The sequence below is a fragment of the Mobula birostris genome, chromosome 7 (genome assembly GCF_030028105.1).
Source record: "Mobula birostris isolate sMobBir1 chromosome 7, sMobBir1.hap1, whole genome shotgun sequence".
Classification (NCBI taxonomy): Eukaryota; Metazoa; Chordata; class Chondrichthyes; order Myliobatiformes; family Myliobatidae; genus Mobula; species Mobula birostris.
This window is the reverse complement of record NC_092376.1, coordinates 22,714,034-22,737,680: the sequence shown is the minus strand read 5'-3', so window position 1 is coordinate 22,737,680 and position 23,647 is coordinate 22,714,034. Positions and strand designations below refer to the sequence as shown.

At 41.4% G+C, this 23,647-nt stretch overlaps 1 protein-coding gene across 3 annotated transcripts in view; it reads left to right on the top strand.

The window, feature by feature from the left end:
- The window catches only part of gabrg3 (gamma-aminobutyric acid type A receptor subunit gamma3), a 775,666-nt gene that overhangs the window by 256,305 nt on the left and 495,714 nt on the right, over window positions 1-23,647 (top strand). For 2 of the 3 annotated variants that reach the window (XM_072264244.1, XM_072264243.1), the window contains exon 1: window positions 17,376-17,503. In XM_072264244.1, coding sequence (XP_072120345.1) covers window positions 17,376-17,503 — 128 coding nt within the window. Of the gene's footprint in view, window positions 1-17,282; window positions 17,504-23,647 lie in introns of those variants that run through there. The other variant, XM_072264242.1, reaches the window with a different exon arrangement.

Sequence of the window (23,647 nt, the reverse complement as noted above, 5' to 3'; positions counted from 1 at the left end):
CTTTATTCAAGTTCAAGTTTAATTATCATTTAACTATACACGAATACCCAAAAATTCCGCCAAACAAAACAGTGTCCTGGAGTAATGCTGTTTTGTTTGGCTGTATTCATGGGTATTCATGTATGGTTGAATGACAATTAAACTTGAATTTGCCCAAACTTGCTGATGATGGGTTTTCCTGCCTGCATAACTCCATCCTGGATATGGAATACTGGGCAAACCGAGATACTGTGAGCAGAAGTGCCTCTGTGCTTCCAGGAGACCTCAGATGTCAGATCCTGAGCAGGCGCCACAATTGCTCTAAGAATGCACAAGACAGCATATGTCACTGTCGAAAGCCTTTAGGAACTTTTGATTACCTATTATTGTTTCGGAGGACCTGTTCTGTGCCCAGCTCATAAGTGCAATTATGAAGAAAACACAGAAACACCTCACTTAGGAGTTTGCAAAGATTCAGCGTGACATCTAAATCTTTGACAAACTTTTATAAATGTGTAGTGGAAAGTATATTGACTGGCTGCAAAACAGGCTGGTATGAAAACACCGATGACCCTGAAATGGAAAATCCTACAAAAAGTAGTGGATACTGCCCATTCCATCAAGGATAAAGCCCTCCCCACCACTGAGCACATCTACATGAAACATGCAGCATCAGCACCCAGGACATGCTGTCTTCTCACCGCTGCCATTAGAACGAAGGTACAGGAGCCTCAGGGCACAACCGCCAAGTTCAGGAACAATCATTACCCCTCAACCATCAGGCTCTTGAACCAAAGGGGATAACCTCACTCATCTTCACTTGCTCCATCATTGAAATGTTTTCATAGCCTGTAGCCTCACTTTCAAGGACTCTTCATCTCATGCTGTCATATTATTTATTTATTTATTTTTTATTATTATTTCCTTCTTTTTGTATTGGACAGCTTGTTGTCTTTTGCAGACTAGTTGAATGCCCAAATTGGTGTGGTCTTTCATTGATTCTATTATGGTTATTATTCTAAAATGAATTTATTGAGTGTGCCTGCAAGAAAATTAATCTCAGGGTTGTATATGGTGAGATATATGTACTTTGATAATAAATTTAAATTGACTTGACTTTGACTCTCATACTTTAAAAATTATACACATAAATTTTAATATAAGCAAAACAGTTTATTAAAGTGAAAACCAATAATTAAAGCATTAAAATAACCAGATTGATGAACTTCACAATCGAGTTTAATATCGCTGACCTGTGACATGAGATTTGTTGTTTTATGGCAGCAGTACTGTCTTAAACCCCCACCACCCGTATCGGGACACAGACTGTCAACAGCAGCTGACCAGAATTCCCTGTCCTGGGCCAAAGGGGGGTCAGCCCTGCGGCTTCGGCTTTCACCGCACAACTTCATGTGCCTTCCAGGCAGAGTCGCGTCTTCTCCGTGGATGAGGTCTTTGGAGCTTCTATTGGTGTTTCTGTTGCTCTGGGTTTTTATGGGATGGGGTTGCTGGCCCTATGCTCAACCCTCCTCCTTTTGCAGCCAAACTTGAGATGTCCATGGTGTAATTAGCTGTACAGTGCAAGACATAAAAAAATTACTATAAGCTACAATAAAAAATGAAATATTTTGTGCAAAAAAGGAAGAGTGAGATAGTGTTCATGTTCATGGACCATTCAGAAAATTGATGGCAGTGGGGAAGAAGCTGTTCCTAAAGCGCTGAGTGTGCACATTCAGGGTCCTGTACTTCCTGATGGTATTAATGAGAAGAGGGCATGTCCCAGGTGGTGAAGGTCCTGTCTCCCAACACTTCAAACATGGGATTGGTGTTCCTATGCCAACCCACAATGGCATAAATATTGAACCAAATATAAAGTACATTGAGACTTCTAGGCATTCAGTCTTCAAGTGCTGGGCTCAGTGGTGATTGCAGCGGCTGGCAGGAGATCAGATCTCCAGCAAGTCTTGGGCCTTCACTTTTGACCACACATGGAGAGAAATCTAAGAGCGGCTGAGCCTCATAATGCTTGTAGTTTTTGAAGCCTTATGTGACTCACAATTGCATGTTCCAGGTAATCATCTAACAACCAGATATGCTACTTAAGGTGTGGACTGAGGGATAAACATTGGCCAGTAATGGTTATTTTTAACTGAATGTGCAAAAGGGAGTAACCTTCTTTGATAAATTCTGTCCAGGGTAGCAGGCACAAACAATAATGAGACATCTAAATCAGAAAATGCTTTGTTATCTACTCATTTGAATCAAAACTCAGTCAGCTACCTTTTCTAATATAATAGAGCAAACTGTGGGATTTTAGAGAATTTTCATTCTTTTAGCTGGTTCTGGGATCATAACTGGATTGGACAGTCTCTGTAATGAAGCCTGATCTCTATTGTTTACAGGGATGAAGGAGAAATGTTTGAATTTTCTCTGCTTTTAAATTTCTTTATTCACTTCAGACTCCCAATAAGAGACGACGGAGGTTAGATGCAGCAACACACACAGAATGCTGGAGCAACTCAGGAGGTCAGGCAGCATCTCTGGAAATGAATAACAGTTGAAGTTTCAGACTGGCACCCTTCTTCAGGACTGGAAAGGAAGGGGAAGATGCCAAACTAAAAAGGATGATAGCTGGAAGGTGACAGGTGAAGCCTGGTGGCTGGGAAAGATAAAGGGCTGAAGAGGAAGGAATCTGATAGGAGAGAAGGGTGGACCACAGGAAAAAGGGAAGGAGGAGGGGTCCTGGGGGAGGTGATAGGCAGGTGAGAAAAGGTAAAAGGGAAGTTTTTGTACCAGAAGGCAATATCGATATCGGTTGGAGGCTACCCAGACCCAAACATAAGGTGGTGTCCTTCCACCCTGAGGGTAGCCTCATCTTGGAACAAGAGGAGGCCATAGAATGACATGTCAGAAAGAGTATGGGAATCAGAACTAAAAAGTTTGGTCACCAGGCAGTTCCACTTTTGGCGGATGAAGCAGGGGTGCTCGACGAAGCGGTCCCCCAATTTATGATGGGCCTCACCAGATGTGGAGGAGGCCATATCAGGAGCACTGGACACAATGCACAACCCTAGCAGATTCATAGATGAAGTATTGTCTCACCAGGAAGAACTGTTTGGGTTAGGTGAAGTTGCCTCCAGTCCACAGTCTGCTGGAAGGAAGGGCCTCAATAAACAGATGGGCCTTACTCTAATGCACATAATTATGTCAAGATAAAGTTTGTATTCCACTATCCTCCACAGACTGATATTTGAGAGTTAGGATATTGTTAGGTTTGGTGGCAATTAAGTTGAAGTGGATGATTTATCACCACCACTGCACGGTGGTAGCCAGTAGAGTCACTGCCTCACAGCATCAGAGGCCTGGGTGCAATACTGGCCTCGGCTGATATCTGTGTGGTTGACTCATGGCTTTCCTCTGGCTGCTTCAATTTCTTCCCACATCCGAAAAATGTCTGGGTTGAAAGGTTAAGTGGCCATTGAAAATTGCCCCTTGAGTTTAGATGAGTGGTGGAATCTGTCAGGAATTGGTGGGAATGAGGGGAGAAAGAAATAGAACCATATGTATCTTAGATAGATGAGAAGAGGCAATGAAAGTTCTCCAACCACTTAAGGACTTTTTAGTACCAATCATCTGTCACAGAAGATCCACAGATCTCTGTGTAACTTAAAACTGGAGTAAATTCTGATGTGCAGGGATTTGTTTTATTTGTTCATGAACGTAGAGTTCAGTTTCAAGACCAGAAATTAATGTTTATTATTAACGTTCCTTAAATTGGGTGGGTTACAAGGCTAAATTTGAGTGTTGGTATGATTGAACTGCATTGCTAAGTGTTCAGAATTTAGAGTGGGTGAGAATGTCAGATTTCCTCTGCTAATATTGAGCCATACCAAACAAAGATGGCTTTCCCCTCACTCCAGTAGTCAGGCATTCAACCGCTCAGAAGTCCTGGTGTCTGTCATCTGAGATTCATTTATATATCATGTGTACTTTGAAACATACAGTGAAATGTGTTGTTTGTGCTAACAGCCAGCACAACCTAAGGAAGTGCTGAGGACAACCTGCAAATTAAAGGCATCCGTTAGTCTTGCGAGACCATGGATCTGTACCTGGAAAGTCTTCACTCTCCAGGGTGCAGGCCTGGGCAAGGTTGTATGGAAGACCAGCAGTTGCCCATGCTGCAAGTATCCCCTCTCCACGAGGCCAATGTTGTCCAAGGGAACGGCATTAGGACCCATACAGCTTGGCACCAGTGTTGTCACAGAGCAATGTGTGATTAAGTGCCTTGCTCAAGGGTACAACACGTTGCCTCGGCTGGGGCTCGAACTTATGACCTTCAGTTCGCTACTCCAATGCCTTAACCACTTGGCCACGTGCCTGCAAATATCACCACACATTCCAGCGGCAATATAGCATGCCTACAATGTTCAGCAAAACAACACAAGCAGCAACTACAGCAAGAGCAACAAAGCAACAGTAAACAAGCCCCTTTCCCATCAACCCACTCAACACACACATGTACACACACACGCACACAGAGGACAGACCTCCAGCCTCTGGATTTGTAGATATCGGGCTCGGTTATTAGTCTCAGATATAATTTAGGGCTCCAAATAACAAGCTGAGGTAAAGTTTAAAGTGTAAGAGCAAGACACAGGTCCTGGACTGTGTGCAGGACTGCATATGAAGCAAGGGGTTGGAGGGTGTAATGCTCCCTTTAAACTCACCTGGTTCACTTGAAAATTTATTGTCCAAATAAAACAAAAAGTGAAATAAAAGTATGTTGGCATATGACTCAGAGTAACTGAAAAATCTACTAGTCCAACATCACCAAATTCCCAATGGCACTGGATTACCAGAGATTTACATGGTTAGGTTGGTTTGGGTTTACGCTCAGCATTTAAATTCAGATTTCCAGATTACAAAACACCTTGATACACATTCATTCCAAGTTCACAGTACATTTATTATCAAAGTTCAGAGATGTCACAGTATGATACCTCGAGATTCATTTTCTTTCACTGTAGAACAAAGTAATACAATAGAATCAATGAAAAATTGCCATTTCCTCAAAGCTAACCCTCCTGAATTTAAAGGTATTAGCAAGAATAGGCTTATCTTCTGTTCACTAACTGTAGATTTGTATACATTATATACATTATTTTGTATCAATTAAAAATAAAGTGATTCTGAACTTTGCAAGCACCATTTTAATCAACATATGATGTATTACTTGTATTAAATTGAGTTTCCAATTTGTTGAGTATAATACGGTATGGACTTGACAGAAATTACATATTATTTGTTGGTGCAGAGTGGTACTGATGATGCAAATTCATCTTGCCTCTGCCATAATTTCTAAAGAACTTAATTATAATTGTGAATAAGCTGAAAGGTCACTCACAATTACACTGATTGTTTGTTTGTGTCCAACTGTGCACAGCTGCTGATGTCAGAGAGTGCACTTAATTTTCTTCGTTTGATGATGTGAAGACAAAGTCCTTTAACAATCGAGGAAAGAGCCTATCTTCCATCTTCTAATGATGCCGATCCATCAAGATGGCCTGGATTTTGCAGGAATTGAAGATCTCTCTTTCTGAAAAGAGCTGTGATCAGAGCGGAGGAGGAGGTTGCTGAAAATGTGTCTTTCATTCATTTTCTTTCAACATTTCCATATTATGGTTGCTTTGGGTAAAGAGGAAATTAGTCTGACAACTGAGTTTGTCACCAGTGTATCCTGCCGTTTATCTGGAAGACAGAACATTTTCTCTTTTCAGCTGTGGTCATTTTACACATTGATTTATTCCCCTTCTGGATGTTCTTAATTTTCATTTTGCTTTGTGTGATTTTTACAAAACAGCGGATAGACAGCAACCTTGCAACATTTTTGGCTCAAGGTGAAGCTGTACCAGAGCTGTGTTCTGTCCACACTGCTATACCGGTTAGAATCCTGGTGCATGACAGAGAACAACCTTGACAAGCTTTCGTCATTCTACACCACGAGCCTTCAGAAGATCCTTCATATTTTCTGGCAAGATAGATCTCCACTCGTGCTCTGCTCCTTCAGTGTCACCAAGAGGACATGGCCACAATCATCATAAGAACATAAGAAATAGGAGCAGGAATAGGCCATCTGGCCTGTCGAGCCAGCCCGCCATTCAGTAAGATCATAGCTGATCTGGCCATGGACTCATCTTCACCTATCTGCCTTTTCTCCATAACTCTTAATTCCCCTACTAATACAAAAATCTATCCAACCTTGTCTTAAATATATTTACTGAGGTAGCCTCCATTGCTTCATTGGGCAGAGAGTTCCACAGATTCACCACTCTCTGGGAAAAGCAGTTCCTCCTCATCTCTGTCCTAAATCTACTTCCCTGAATCTTGAGGCAATGCCCCCTAGTTCTAGTCTCACCTACCAGTGGAAACAACGTTCCTGCATCTATCTTATCTATCCCTTTCCTAATTTTATGTTTCTATAAGATCTCCTCTCATTCTTCTGAATTCCAGCGAGTACAGTCCCAGGCAATTCAATCTCTCCTCAGAGTCTAAACCTGTCATCTCCAGAATCAACCTGGTGAACCTCCTCTGTACTGCCTCCAAATCCAGTATATCCTCCTTCAAGTAAGGAGACCAGAACTGCACACAGTACTCCAGGTGTGGCCTCATCAGTACCTTGTACAGTTGCAGCATAAACTCTCTGCTCTTAAATTCAATCTCACTAGCAATGAAGGACAACATTCCATTTGCCTTCTTGATAGCCTGCTGCGCCTGCATCATGAGGAAACATTGGAGATGAATTGGGCACATGATGAGAAGAGAGACAATCTCCACTATCAGGACAGCACTTCACTGGACCCCTGAGGGACAAAAGAAATGAGGGAGACCAAAGACAAATTAGCGTGTTACCGTAAAGGCAGAAGCAAGGATCCTGAACCACACCCGACGCACAATTGAGAAGATGGCCAAGGACGGATGAAGATGGAGGACGTACATTGCTTCCCGAAACTCCAGCAGCACAACAGGCTGTAACTAGCTGATTAAACTGAGATACAAAATAAGGGGTTCAATTGAACTATTGGAAATCACTGATCAGGCCTTAACCATTATGTTATAAATACTCCCCATTTTATTTTAAAACATTCTATTTATGAATATTCACTATAATACCATTGACACTTGATGGGTTACAGACCAGTCCATCACAGGCAAAGCCCTCCCCACCATTGAGTACACTTACATGGAGAGCTGCCACAAGAAAGCATCATCCATCTTCAAGGACCCCGACTTTCCAGGCCATGTCCTTTTCTCGCTCCTACCATCGGGCAGGAGGTACAGAAGCCTTAGCCCACACCACCAGTTTAGGAACAATTATTACCAGTGGTTCCTTAAGGCTGTCATAGCTGGGGCAGGGAGTGGGGTTAAGCTCCCACTACCTATTAAGCGCTGTCAGTGGCATGCAACTCAAATAACCTCTGACAACCAAGTCCAACTCCTGATCTTCACATGTGGCTGAGCTACAGAGCCCGGTGGAACTGTTTCTACTGACGGAAGAATGGGCAAAGGTGGGTTAATGGCACATTAAAACCAATCACTTCGGGCAAATCAGCCATGGTTGGTAGTTTATCTAGAAGGATAACCCTGACCTCAAATCTCTGCTGCCTTGTGGCTATACCCACTCACGGGGAAGGCTTCCAGAGTAAACCCTGTGGGAAAGTCTGGCACTGGAGTCCCTAAGGCAGTCCTACGATGAGTTCAACACTGACTAGCAACTTCTGCAATGCTGCTAGTGCAAAACTGTATCAGTCTCTGCCATTCCTTTAGATACATCAGCTACGTGGAGAGGGGGAACCTACTAGATGGTCAACAGCTTTTTCTCCATATCTTACTGCCCTGGCTTGCTAAGCATGTAGACAACTGGGATGCAACTACTATGGTCAACCAACGGAGGGTTCAATGTGTCAAAACATCTCTTTATGACCCCATCTACCTGTGACAACACTTCAAAGAAATTATGGATCTGTATTCAAATTCCAGTGTTTGCTTGGTGGAAGACATGCGTTTGTCTGTGGACTGCTGAGAACTGCTTGTTTTTGCGAACTACACTCATGCAGCATCATCAGCTTCTAGGACATGGGTATTTATGGATGGTTGAATGATAATTAAACTTGAACTATCAGTGGAGAGCCGGGGCTTTCCAAATATTGGAATGGCTAACACAAGGGGGACATAATTTTAAGGTGATTGGAAGAAAGTATGGGGCGATGTCAGAGGTAAGGTTTATACATAAAATGTGGTGGGTGTTTGGAAAGCCCTGCCAGGGGTGCTGGTAAAGCTAGATACATTAGGGACATTTAAAAAACTGTTAGATAGGCACATAGATGATAGAAAAAAGGACTGCTATGTTGGAGGGAAGGGTTAGATTGACCTTTGTTGTTGTTCAGTCGTTTAGTCGAGTCTGACTCTTCATGACCTCATGGACCATAGATTCCATAAGGTTTTCATGGCAAGATACAGAAATAGATTGCCAAGCCTATCTTCCATGCAGATACTGCTGCTGCCCAGGTTGGGACCCGGCTGGGTTTGAACTCAGAACCACCTGCTGTGAAGTCAAGTGCTGATGTCACTACACCACCAGCCAGCCCATTTTAACCTACCGTAAGATTGATCATTGTGGGCCGAATGGCCTGTACTGTGCTGTAGTCTTCTATGTTCAATGTTTCATAATTGGCCATCTGGGCAAAACACTAAAAAGAATTATGTAATGACTGATAGTGTTGGAGAATAATCTTATTGCCTTCATAGTTACAGCTAATTGATTTCAAATTCACTGATCATTGTGTTGGCAAATGCCGAGTATGTGTGATGTTTAGGAGCTCATTATTTTATAACATGCAGTAACTCATATTATTCTGTAATCAAGTGTTGATTATCACTAAATGCATTTGCAGTGATTACCTTCTTGATTATCCTTTAGGAACTATCAAATAAAACTGAGCCAAGACATAATCAAACCACATCAATGTGTTTGCACAGTTGGATAGATTTTTTAAAAAATCAGTCCTAAAGTGTGATTTAACAAATATCATTGAAATCTCCTTTACAGAATTAATCTTCCAAGTCATCATTTATCCTTGGATTTGCAGGCATCTTAAGCCAGAAGTACCAGTCAGATGATCCATCTTGATGTCTGCCTGAGGACCCTACAATCACGGAAGCCAATTCAATTCAGTCTATAGGATATCAAAAAATGGTTGAGGGCTGGCTGCAACCAATGACCAAAGCCTTAAATGTAGCGATAAAGGCTTGTGCTCAAAAAATTAATGGATCTTGTGTCAGGTTCCAATATTGGCATGTTCCCAGCACTGCAGAAAATTGCCCAAGTCAATGCTGTCCAGAACAGCAAGGCAAAATCAGTCCAGCTATTTCATACTCATTTCGTGCACTCTCAGTTATCAGTGATGGAAGCCATTACTGATAATACAATTAACTGGCAGATCATTGATGATCTCCACCAGAACTGCTCACCTCTGGATGTTATGAAAAACTTGGATGAAAAAGTAGGATGAAATAAATGAATTCCAGAGGTGAGGTGAGGGGTGAGAGTGATTGCCTGGGACAAAAAATGCAGCCTTTGACCAGAAGAGGTTTCAAGGAGACCATGCATGGGACCACGTTGGGTTAAATATGCTAGTAGTTGAACTTGTGCCTTGACAAGGAAGGTAGTTGTGATTCAATGTATCAAACATACTGAGATACAGTGCGTGAGAGCTTTATGTTCCTTCAAGTCAATATCACCAAGAACCTGTCCTGGTCCAGTCATGTAGATTCTATGGCCACAGAAGTACACTAGCACTTCTACTTCCCCAGAAGTCGAAGGAAATTTGGCCTGTCTTCATTGACCATCTCCTATTTTTCTAGATGTACCACAGAAAACATCCTATCCAGATGCATCACAGCTTCATATGGCAATTGCTCTGATCAAAACTGCAAGAAACTGCAAAGGCACAGCTCATCACATCTCAAAAACTAGCCTCCGCTCTGTGGAGTCCGTCCACACTTCCTGTTGCCTTGGAGAAGTAGTCTACATAATCAAAGACCCCTCTTGCCCTGGCCATTCTCTCTTCTCCTCCCTTCCATCAGGGAAAAGATACAAAAGCTTGAAAAAAACATGCAGATATTGATTCACCGGGTTCAAGGGCAGCATCTATCCTGCTGTTATAAGACTATTGAATGGACAACTTCTCCAATGAAAATGAATTCTTCATCTCACATTTTAACTTGTGTGTAACCCTTGCAACATATTGTCTACCTCTGTTACACCCTCTCTGTTAGCACAATATTCCGTATTCTATTGTTCCTCCCTTGAGCTACCTCGATGTGTCTATGTTTTGAAATTATCTGTTTGAGTGGCACACAAAACAAAGTTTTTCTCTGTATCTTGGGATATGTGATTGAAATAAACCAATTACATTCTTGGTCTTCATTCACTGGGACCATTTAGAGTAACATTGGCAGCCATGTTAATTTAGGCTGGAATTAAATTGCCTGTTTGCACTTGATGTCATCATTGAGTCGTAAGGACCAAATACTAATTTGTTCCTCGCAGGTTTTTGTTAGTGCTTAAAATCAGAAATTACAGTATTTTAGTGGCTGCCTTTGAACCGGTATCAAATAGGCATGTTAGCTGTTCACTTACAGAGTTTCTGTCAACTGAAATAAAACCATGAAAATAATCAGGTGACCAGGCAGTATCTGTGGTGGGGGGGGGGGGGGAGAAACAAAATTAATGCTTCAGATTGATTATCTTTCATTGTGGGTGGCAGATGGAGATATGTTTCTATCAAAGGAGGTATAAGGCGCACCTTCCCTCCACTAACCTACAAGTGGCCCTTGGTAAAGTACAGGACGTGCTGAGTGCCTTCCTCATCAGGGTTGTGTTAAGCCACGGGAGCAGGTGGTGAATTGTCGTATGAACAGTTGGCCCATATCACAAGTCCTGGTTATGCGATCATTGATGCCAGACAAACAATCTCTGAAGAGTACTGATAAAGTCTGAGTTCACATGTCCTTGTAAAGTCACTGCCCAGAAGAAGGCAATGGCAAACCATTTCTGTAGCAAAAATTGCCAAGAACAATTAAGATCATAGATAGAGAAAAGAGTAAGAACAACGGCCTGAGGGGGGTCTTTTCCCACAATTAGATTAGAGACTGATGGAAGACCGTGATCATATGACATGGTACATAATGAAGATGATAATTCTTTCAACAAATATATAAAATGTGAAGAAAACACTATGCAAAGAAAGGGAATGGAAGTACAGGACAAGAGAAAATCTGTAATGGAGTGGAAGGTGGGAGAGATGGAGTGATAGAACTAGTAAAGAAGTCAGCTGAACATGGGTGGGAGAGTAACAAGATGGCACCTGCAGGAGGTGGGAATAGGAAAACACAGACAAAATCTGGTGATACTAAAAGCAAGAGAATAAAACACTCTGAATACTGTAAAGTTGTGATACTGGATTGGAATTTCAGTTGAGCGCCAGGCCAGATTGAAATGGTCAGTATGTCAGGGTCAAAGGTGAGGGACGATCCAGTTCGGCTCGTTGCTCCATGGGGTTTGTTCTTCTCTGTGCTGGACTGAGGCTCTGGCCTGCAACTAGTGGACTTCTGGATCAGCCACAGTTAAACCGGGGGCTTTGTGAACTACTGTTCTGAATACTGTTTGCTTGCTTTTATTGGGCGATTTTTTTTTCTCTCTCTCTCTGCATGCTGGGTACTTGACTGTCTTCTTTTGTTTTTGATGGGCTCTGTTGGGCTTCTTTGTTTTGTGGCTGCCTGTAAGGAGACAAATCTCAAGGTTGAATACAGCATACATACTTTTAATAATAAATGTACTTTGAACTTGGAATTGATGATTACCTGAATATACTTGATTCTGTCCTGAAGTCTGTAAAGTGGTAAAGTGTTCTTGATAGGAGGCAAAGTGCTACCCTTTAAACTTACATTGAGCCCCGCCATAGTAAAAGACCGTGAGATGAGAATGGAAATCATTTGGTGAATTAAAATGACAGGTGAAGCTCAATGTCAGCCTTGCAGACTGAATAGTGGTGTTCTGTAAACTAGCAACCCAAAACTGAATGGGAAGAATTGCCGAAGTGAACTACCCCAGTGAGAGTGTTTGGGACACTGGATATGTAGAAGGTGGGGATGTAAAGAGGCAAAACTGTTCCTGCTGTGTTCCTGATACAGAATGCTGGAGGATAGTGGTTCAGGCAGCATCGATGGAGGGAAATAAATAGTCAACATTTTGGGCCAGGACCCTTCTTCGGAACTGGAAAGGAAGGAAGCAGAAATCAGAATAAGAAGGCAGGGGTTGGGGTGGAATGCAAGCGGCAGGTGATGGTTGAGACCCAGATCAGGGGGAAGGTGGGTGGTGGAGGAGAGAGGATGTGAAAACCTGGCAGGTGATGGACAGAAGAGGTAAAGGAGTGAACACGCATTAGGCTTTGATAGGAGAGGACAATAGGCATGGAATTTAGGGAAGGAGGTGGGGAACCAGAAGGAAGCGATGAAAAAGTCATGAGGGCAGGAGAGGAGAAGCGAAGGAGTGAGAGGGCCTCTAGAATTCAGGAATGAGGTGAGTTTTCCCCCCAAAATACTTCACTTTGGCTCCCCACCTCTTTCCCTTCATTCCATGGTCGCCCTTGACCTGTTGAGCTCCTCCAACGTTTTGTGTGTGTTGCTTAAAATTTGCAGCATCTACCAGATCTCTTGTGTGTCTCTCCTGTGTTACTTGGGATGATATCATGAAAAAGAGGAGTGAGTGTGGGGTGGACAGACATGGAACGGGGGAGGAATCAGATCATTTTGCAGGAATATTTAAGGGGGAAGAATATGATTAGCTATTGCATCTTCTTGGCAGCATCAAGAACAATGGAGGATAACCATTGAATGTGAAGATGGGATGGGATTAGAAAGCCTGGGCAGAACGAGAGGAGCTTACAGCAGAGGTATGCAAAATGGGGAAGACTTGACTGTGAGGGCAGTATCTACTATGGTGGACAGAAAACCATAGAGGGGACAAACAAGACATATTGGAAACAGCTTGTGTAATCTATGCCAGGACAGATTGTTTAACTAATGGAAAGCAGAGAGTTGGGATACATGGATGTTACTCTGTTTGGCAATCAGTGGTGAGCAGTGTGCCACAGGGATCGGTGCTGGGCCTGCAACTATTCACGATATACATTAATGATCTGGAAGCGGGGACCAAGTCTAGTGTATCTAAGTTTGCTGATGATACTAAATTGAGTGGAAAAGCAAATGGTGCAGAAGATACGGAGAGTCTGCAGAGAGATATAGATAGGTTTAGTGAGTGGGCAAGGGTCTGGCAGATGGAGTACAATGTTGGTAAATGCGAGGTCGTCCACTTTGGAAGGAAAAAATGGAAAGGCCAATTATTATTTAAATGGTAAATCTGCAGCATGCTGCTGTGCTTGGGAGAGCTTGTTCATGAATCACAAAAGGTTGGTTTGCAGGTGCAGTGGGCTATCAGAATCAGAATCAGGTTTATTATCATCGGCATGTGGTGTGAAATTTGTTAAATTAGAAGCAGCAGTTCAATGCAATACGTAATCTAACAGAGAGAGAAAAAATAATAAATAAAACATAATAATAAGGATAAATGGAATGTTGGCTTTCATTGCCAGAAGGACTGAATTTAAGAGCAGGGAGGTTATGCTGTACAGGGTACTGGTGAAGCTGCTCCTGGAGTACTACATGCAGTTCTGGTCCCCTTACTTGAGGAAGGATATACTGGCTTTGGAGGCACTGCAGAGGAGGTTCACCACGTTGATTCCAGAGATGAGGGGGTTAGACTATGAGGAGACTGAGTTGCTTGGGACTGTACTCATTAGAAACAAAAAAGTAGATAAGATAGAGGCAGGAATGTTGTTTCCACTGGTAGGTGAGACCAAAACTAGGGGACATAGCCTCAATATTCAGGGGAGTAGATTTAGGATGGAGATAAAGAGGAACTGCTTTTCCCAGAGAGTGGTGAATCTATGGAATTCACTGCCCAATGAAGCAGTGCAAGCTATATTTAAGACAAGGTTGGATAGATTTTTGCATAGTAGGGGAATTAAGGGTTATGGGAAAAGGCAGGTAGGTGGAGATGAATGCACGGTCAGATCAGCCATAATCTTGTTGAATGACGGAGCAGGCTTGACAGGCCAGATAGCCTACTCCTGCTCCTATTTCTTATGTTCTTATGTTCCAGATACGGTGGATGTGAAGAAACCATGTTAGTAGAATGGAAGCAGGCTGAGGAGAGGTGTGGTCATGCAAACTGAGAGAGTCTGTAAGCTATTGATAAATACTGTATACAGGCCTAACCCTTGTAAATAGACAAGTCAGTAAAGGAAAGAGAAATGAATCAGGTGAAAGCGAGAGCCAGGCAGAAATTGGCAGCAAAGTTAATTGAACGTTTTAGTTCTGTGTGTGAGCAGGACGCAGCACTAATAAATTCATCAGTATACTGGATCAAGAGGTAAAGACGGGAGTTTGAGAAGGATTCAAAAAGGAATGATCCCACATATCACACAAAAGAGATGGGCACAGTATTGGGACCGCATGGGTTGTCATAGCTACTCCCTTTATTTGGAGAACATGAGCAGAATTAAAGGAGCGCTTGTTCAGTTTGAGAACAAGTTCAGCCAGGCAAGGCTAGAGGAGGAGACTAGGTAAATGTCTGCTTGAGGGAACCAGTGAAGAACTTTTGGGCCATCTATATGTGGGACGAGATTGTGGGGAGGGATTGGACTTTTGAGTTGAAAATAAACCAGATGGGAACAAGGAGCTGAAAGTTGTTAAATTGACAGAGCGTGTCAGGAATTGAAACAGCTGAAAGGTATGCTCATCCCATTCTTCCATCCTTTCTGTAGTTCTCATTAACTGGAGGATTCATCCAAAATTGTATTTATTATTAATGGCCACTTCTTCTCTTCCTCTTTTCTAAGAAATTTGACAGAGGCAAGGTTTGTAATAAATTGGGCCGGCATGTTTGGCTAAAAATGGGTTAAAAGCTTGAGACATAAAACTCCGTGGGTGATAAAGAACGGGCAATTGAAGCATTTCATAATAATTTAAACATTTAAATGTTAAAAATTGATATGTGTCCAGATTTCAGAATAAAAGAAAACATCATTAATTAAAATTATTACCCCTCATCCTTAATATAATGATTAAAATCAGCTTAGGGCTTTAAGAAATCCTATTATTTTTATCAAATACTGTCACAGCAACAAACACATTTGATTGAGTTTTTTGAATAAGTAACCAAGAAGGTTAATGTGGGCAAGATAGTAGGTGTAGCCTATATGGATGTCAGTGAGGGCTTTGGTATTGTGGTACAGTGTTGTGAAGTTAGATCATGTAGAATTTGTGTGAGCATTTTAATTGTAAAAGCAATTGGCTTGATGGTGGCAAGCAGATGGTTGAAAGTTTATATTTTTGGACTGGAGGTCCATGATTAACAGTGTGCCTTAGAGGTCAGGATCAGAATCAGAATCAGGTTTAATATCACTGGCGTATGTTGTGAAATTTGTTGTTTTGCATTAGCAATACATAATACTTAAAAATTGTAAATTACAATGAAGACTTTATATATATCAGAATCAGAATTAGAATTAGGTTTAATATCAGCAGCATATGTCGTGAGATCTGTTAACTTTACGGCAGCAGTACACTGAAACACATGATAAATAAATACAGAGGAAAAACCTGAGTTACATTAAGTATTAAATAGCTAAGTTGCTGTGTACATACATCTATTGATGCTTCTGGACACACCTTCAGTGATATTCCTGGAATCATCGTGTGTTTCGGGTCTTTCAACATCATACAACCTCCTCCAGGTGACCCAACCGGGGCTGATCAGACCCCAGCTTGTGTCCAGATGGCTAGCTACTTATGACTCCATGGCTCCCCCCTTTTGAACCACAGCCATCTTGAGGCCCTCTCTGCCGCATCGGTGGTACTGCAGATGGCTCTTCTCTTCCTCTCTCCCTCGATGCCCAAAATGCTGAAGGCTCTAACTAAAGAATGGGCTACGAATCCCCTACAACCAACCTCCACTGGGAGACACCTCGCTCTCCATCCAGCCTGCTGACGGTTGCTGACCAGTCCTGCATACTTGGAGAGCTTCCTTTCAAAGGCCTCTTCCAAGCTATCTTCCCATGGGACTGTCAGCTCCAGCAGCACCACTTGCTTAATCGACTCAGACAGTAGGACAATGTCTGGTCATAGAGTGGTGGCTGCAATATGATTGGGGAACTTCAGCTGCCCTTTGAGGTCCACCAACAGCTGCCAGTCCCTTGCAGAGGTCAGAATGCGTGTAGATGTTCTTTTGGCACATATTGGCTGCTCCCCAGCTCTGACAAAGGCAATAATAGGCAAAATAAGTGGTGCAAAAAACTAATTAAAAAGTTGTAAGGTAGTGTTCATGGATTTATTGCTGATTTAGAAATTGGATGGCTGTGGGGATTTAAGTAAATAGGAACAGCTTCTTCCCCTGCACCATCAGATTTCTCAATGGACAATGAACTCATACATTACCTCACTATTTTTTGTTCTCTTTTGTCACTATTTATTCAATTCCCCCACCATCCGATTTCTAAATGTTGAGTGTGTGATTGATATATAGAAATTTTCAATTTCATTATTTTTGAAAGCATCCTTGCTTTACAATTTTTTTTACATGCATCTAAGACTTTTGCACAGGCCTGTAAAATCATGAGGGGTGTAGATGTGGTGAATACACAGTCATCTTCATAGGGTTGTGGAATCAAAATGAGGAGACATTGTTTTAATATAAGATGAGAGGGATTTAATAGGAACCAGAGAAGCAACATTTTCACTTAGAGTATACAAATGAGTTGTCAGAGGAAGTGATTGAGGCTGGTACATTTACAAAATTTAAAAGGAACAAAATATTAAAGGTTGGCCAAATACATGGCAAATGGGACTAGTTTAGATGGCCATCTTGGCCAGCATAGACTAATTGGGCCGAAGGGCCTGTATCTCTGCTGTATGACTTTGTGACTCTTTGATAAACTCCCCAATCCTCTCCCCATTCAAATTCTGCCATCTTAGAGAAATGTATTTAAAGTAACTCAATAAATGCTTGTCAAACAGCAAAAGCCAACAGTCTTGCAAAGTAGCATTAATTATTCTCCTGAACTATGTCATTCATCTTTTCATTTGTGCTCTTGCACTTAGCAAGCATTGTCTTTTTTTTGTAGGAGTATACCATTGATATCTTTTTTGCTCAAACCTGGATTGACAGTCGTCTGCGATTCAACAGTACAATGAAAATTATCACTTTGAACAGCAACATGGTTGGTCTCATATGGATCCCGGATACCATCTTCAGAAACTCCAAAATGGCTGATGCTCATTGGATCACCACACCCAATCAACTACTTAGGATATGGAATGATGGGAAAATCTTGTACACCTTGAGGTGAGTTGAAAAATATTTTCTAATGTAATAGATTTGGCACCTTCCTGTTTCAATGATCAAAGCCAGTCTGCGGAGAACTTGGATCTGGGAATTTCTATCCATTTTATGGTGCCCAGTAGAGTCTGATGAAGTGGCAGGGATCAGCTTTTTGTGATGGTGTTGGATCTGCTATCTACAGTGTATGACGTTAAAGAAGACTATTAGAATCATACAATAGAGAAACAGGCCATTCAGTCCAACTCAACCATGCTGATCAATGGGCTCCCATTCATAGTAACTCCATCACACAGCACAAGGTCCATGGTCCTCTATGATTTAGTAATTCAAGTGCACATCCAGACACTTCCTAAATGTTTTCAGCTACTCAGCTTTAACCATTCTCTCAGGCAGTGTATTCCAGGTACACCCCATTAGCCGGATGAAGGAAGTCCCCCACAATTTCCTTATAAATCTCTTATCCCTTACCCTCAACATGCATCCTGTAGTTTTATCTACCTCTGACATGGAGAGTCTACCCAAACTATACGTACTGTACTGCAGTGATGTTGCTCAGAACTTTATGTACCTCAGTCAAAAGAATCCCTGATTGTATCATTTTCAAGACTTAAGATAACATATCAGCAGAGGTCTGGCATGAGCACTGCCAGAGAAGTTAGCTATCAACGGTGAGCCATCCATCATTTTTCCATCACTCCATGACCATTCCAGGGAATACCTGATTTCCAGTAGAGATCTTCATCAGATCAGCAGAGATGTGCTGAAAAATCATTCACAAGTACGAAATAGGTAGCAGGTTTTAGTGAATCCGTGAAGAAATTCATTAGAGTTCTAACATAAAACAGTAGCAAAGGGATTAGATCAGAAACTAGAAGTTTAACAAAATAGCATTTTCTATGTCCCATGAGGACATCACAGTGTGTGGGCATTCTTTAGGACCAATCAGTTTGCTGAGCAGAAATGATAAAGGTCACTCTTATATGTCATAGCACAATCAATTCAAGAGCGCCTGAAATTACATTAGGCTGATTTGGACTGAAGAATGCTCACAACACTGCAGACTCTAAGCAGGTCCAAATTATTGACTGCAACATCTGTGATTTCCTCTCTGATCTTCAAATGCAAGATTATCCTGATACATCAGTCAGCTTTGCAAGATAAAGGTGGAAAACACTGATGCTCGGGCTCCCATCAGCATTGCTTTGCATCTCTGTTAAGCTTTCTCTGGGCCACAATAAGACTCCGTGTTCTCTTCAAAATTGCATCCAATGGTCCAGAACAGGTTTTCCTGAAGCCTTTTTCTGGTTGCAGTGCAGTTGCACCATCTGATTGTTTCCTTAGTATAAGAGACTATAATCATAATATCGGAATTAGGCCATTCGACCCATCGATTCTGTTCTGTTGTTTAATCATGGCTGATTTATTTTCTCTCTCAACCCCATTCTCCTGCCTTCTCCCCTTAGCCTTAGATGCCTTCACTAATTAAGAACTTCTCCATCTCCACTTTAAATATAACCAATGGCTTGACCTTCACAGCCATCTGTGGCATTGTATTCCACAGACTCATCAACCTCTGGCTTAAAAAAATCCTGATCTCTGTTCTAAAAGGACATCCCTCAATTCTGAGGCTGTGCCCTTTGGTTCTAGACTCCCCCTCTATAGGAAACATCCTCTTCATGTCCACTCTATCTAGGCCTTTCAATATTCAACAGGTTCCAATGAGATCCCTCCTCATTCTTCCAAACTCCAGAAGGTACAAACTCAGAACTATTAAATGCTCTTCATATGTTTAACTTTTAATTCCTGGGATCATTCCATGAACTTCATTGGGACCCCTCCAATGCCAGCACATCCTTTCTTAGATAAAGGGACACAAAACTGCTCTTAATTCTCCAAGTGTGATTTGACCAATGTCTTGAAAATTCTCACCAATATATCCTTGCTTTTATATTCTAGTCCTCTCAAAATGAATGCTAACATGTCATTTGCCTTCCTTACCAACAACTCAATCTACATGTTAACCTTACATTTTTGGATGTGCTTGGCTACTATAAGCAAAAGTAGGAAGAAATTGGAATGGCTGTTGGAGCTTCAGGGACCTTGTTTGTTCCTGATAGCCAGTGTTGTCTATTCTCCTGGGCTTCTTTTGGGTGTTTTGTGTTCCTCCCACATCCTAAATTTCCAAATGCATGTTGATAGTTTAACTGGCCACTGTAAATTACCCCACGGTGTTGGTGAGAGGCAAAAAATTAAGGGGAGTTGATGGACTAATTACAGATGTACAGGGGAAACCGGGGTCTAGGGAGTGGTGTTGCTATGAAATAGATGTTTACTTGTAAAACTGATCAATGGAATTTCCTATATGTAACATCACCTGAACTTTAGATTACTTTACATCTTTCTAAGATCCCAAATAGTTGTTATTATTTGACATAGAACTATAGAAGATAAGTTAGATCATTTGTGCGCTGTCTTTGTGAAGAGCGAGGTAAGATTAACATTAGCGTCTCCCAAAAGATGCTTTATGTTTCTTTTAAGTACTTAGTGGAGATTCATTAACATAGGAAATTGATTTTCTCAAAATTACTTAGGGTATAAGGATTCTTTCAGACTTGGTAATGAGGCAATAGTGAACATCAATTAGAGATTTTAAGCAAAGGAATATGTATTTTGTATAAGACACAGAAAAGTTTTTCTGGAGACCATAACTTATTTGTTGGAATTGACAAGAAAATAGATCTGGAATATTTCTGAATTTCTCAGAAACACTTAGGTTTTCAACATTTTTGATAGCCAGCTATGCTGAGACTGTAACTCATCAGCTGTCTCAATTTTTATTAGCATTCTCCCCACCCCTATCATCCTGTTACCCCAGCATGATTTGTCCTAAAAAGGAGAAAAGACTCGCTGGTGAAGTTGGTATCATCACTGTTGAGCAAGTTGGCACAGGAGATCCACACAATGCAAGTATGGTCTTTCCTTATGTATCAACACCAGTTTGCCATTGATGGAAGGTTCTTGGTCAAGATTACTTGCAATGTACGAAGCATTGAAAAATATACATACAAAAATGTGAAGGAGTGAGTCAGAAACAGACAATAGAAAATAAAATTAGGACACCAGGGCATGTGAGAAGAAATGTCATGCATGTCTATAAATACACTGGTAATGAGCAAGTTTAAAAGAATTTGGATTATAAGAGAAACCTGAAGGTTTTTAAAGATCACATGTTATCAAGGAAGGAATTGAGCAGTTGAAGTTAATTTACTATGCATTCAAATCGGAGATTGCCTCTTCAGAATTCAATGGAAAATAGCAAGGACATTTGGAAAAGCACAGAACCAACTGACCAGCGTGACTGTGGCAGCATAGAGTATATATTTTAAAGCAGAAATTTCATAGTTATTTGTTGAATTGGCCATTTAAGGTACACTTGTTTTAAGATTCAATAAAATGTACTGCAGAAACTTTTCTGTTTTATATTTAACTAGTCATATATAATCGCTGGAACTAGGCACAATGAAAATATTTTAAAAGTATGTTCTAGATAGAAGACAAGACAACAACACAGCAGCTATAATAGAGAACGAGTACAAAGTTACTGGACTATGGTGTATTGTAAGTTCAAATCTACCCATTTAAATACAGTATTTGATTTTAATCTGGTAATTTAGCTTGGAAATCTTCCCATTCAGATAGTGCGTTTGATTTCAATCTGATAATTTAGTTTGGAAAGAAGAACATTATCATCAACAAAACATCAGTAAGGAAGCTTTTGTTTATACTGTATCTTCGCTATCTCGTTATTTCTGTTATAATATCTCTTGCCTTTTCCTGATAAAAATTGACATATTTTTGCTAATCTCATCCTTTTTACTGTAAGTGATTTTTTACAATCTGTTTTTGTCTCCTGGTGCTTCATGATCATATTATATATTTTTCTCTCTTTATCAACTATTCCTGAATTCCAAATTTTCAAATTCTTTAGACTTACTCTTCACATTGACAGCTCTTAAATAAAAACAGAAAAATGTGGGAAAAACTCAGCAGGTCAGGAGGCCTCTGTGGAAAGAGAAACAGTTCATGTTCCTGATCAAAAATCATTCATCAGTATATTCTTGTTGGCCATGACAGGACCATTTTCCTGTGAATTTTTATGTAGTGGAATAAATATTTTATACATACTTTTCTGTTCAGCAGGTAATGATTTACCATAGGAATTGGTACTAGGATATTAAGCTTTTTCGATTTATATAATTAGCTTGGATGAAGGAGTACTCACCGATACCTTTAACCTCTCGCTTTGGCAGCCTGGGGTACTCACCTGCTTCAAGCAGGCTTCAATTATACCATTATCTCAGAAGACTACGGTAACCTGCCTCAATGACTATCGTCCAGTGGCACTTACATCCACTGTGATAAAATAAATTGAGATGTTGGTGATGAAACAAATTAACTCCTGCCTGACAAGCGACATAAATCCACTCCAATTTGCCTAACATGAAGTCAAGAGCAGATGCCATTTGATTGGCTCTTCACTCAAGCCTGGAACATCTGGAAAGTGAAGCTGCATACATCAGGGTGCTCTACAGCTCAGCATTCAATACCGTCATCTTCTCAGAAATAATCAATAAGCTTCAATTCGTAGGCCTCAATACATCCTTGTGTTACTCAATCCACGATATCCTCACTTGTAGACCCCAGTCAGTTCATATTGGCGACAACTTCTCTTGCACAATCACCATCTGTATAGATGCACCACAAAGTTGTGGGTTTAGCCTCCTGCTCTACTCACATTATGCTTATGACTTTGAGGCTAAGCACAGCTCCAATGCCATATTTAAGTTTGCTGACAACACCGCTGTAATTGGCTGGATCAAAGGTGGTGATGAATCGGCATATATCAAGGAGATTGAAAGTCTCCCACTCAATATCAGCAAGAACAAAGAGCTGATTATTGACTTCAGGAGGAGGAAACTGGAGGTCTATGAGCCGGTCCTCATTGTAGAGATCGTTAAGAGCGCCAAATTTCTTGGTGTTCATCTGGCGGAGAATCTCACCTGGTCCCTCAACACCAGCTCCTTAGCAAAGAAAACCCAGCAGCATCTCTACTTTCTGCGAAGGCTGAGAAAAATCCATCTCACACCCCCCATCCTCACCCCATTCTGCAGAGGTTGTACTGAGAGCATCCTGAGCAGCTGCATCACTGCCTGGTTCGGAAATTGCACCGTCTCGGATCGCAAGACCCTGCAGCGGATAGTGAGGTCAGCTGAGAAAATCATTGGGGTCTCTCTTCCCGCCATTACAGACATTTACACCACACACTGCATCCGTAAAGCAAACAGCATTATGAAGGACACCACGCACCCCTCATACAAACTTTTCTCCCTCCTGCCATCTGGCAAAAGGCACCAAAGCATTCAGGCTGTCATGACCAGACTATGTAACAGTTTCCTGCCCCAAACCATCAAACCCCTCAATACCCAGCGCCTGGACTGACGCCAACCTACTGCCCTCTACTGTGCCTATTGTCTTGTTTATTATTTATTATAATGCCTGCACTGTTTTGTGCACTTTATGCAGTCCTGGGTAGGTCTTTAGTCTAGTGTAGTTTTTATGTTGTTTTACGTAGTTCAGTGTAGTTTTTGTATTGTTTCATGTAGCACCATGGTCCTGAAAAAGTCTCGTTTTTACTGTGTACTGTACCAGCAGTTATGGTCGAAATGATAATAAAAAGTGACTTGACTTGACTTGAGAAGCAGAGAGGGTCAACTATTATAAATTCTTCAGTGCTATCATTTTGGAGAATCTGTCCTGGGTCCAGCATGTAAGTGCCATTATAAAGAATGCACGGCAGTGCCTCTACTTTCTTGAAGTTTGTGAAGGTTCAGCGTGTCATCTAAAATTTTGACAAACTTCTATAGATGTGTGGTGGAGAATATATTGACTGGTTGCATCATGACCTGGTATGGAAACACCAATGCCTTTGAAAGGAAATGCCTACAAAATGTAATGGATACAGCCTGGTCCATCATGGGTAAATCCATCATCACTGTTGATTACATCTGAGCACATCCACATAGAGCACTGTCGCAGGAAAGAAACATACATCTTCAAGGACCCCCACCATCCAGGTCATACTCTTTT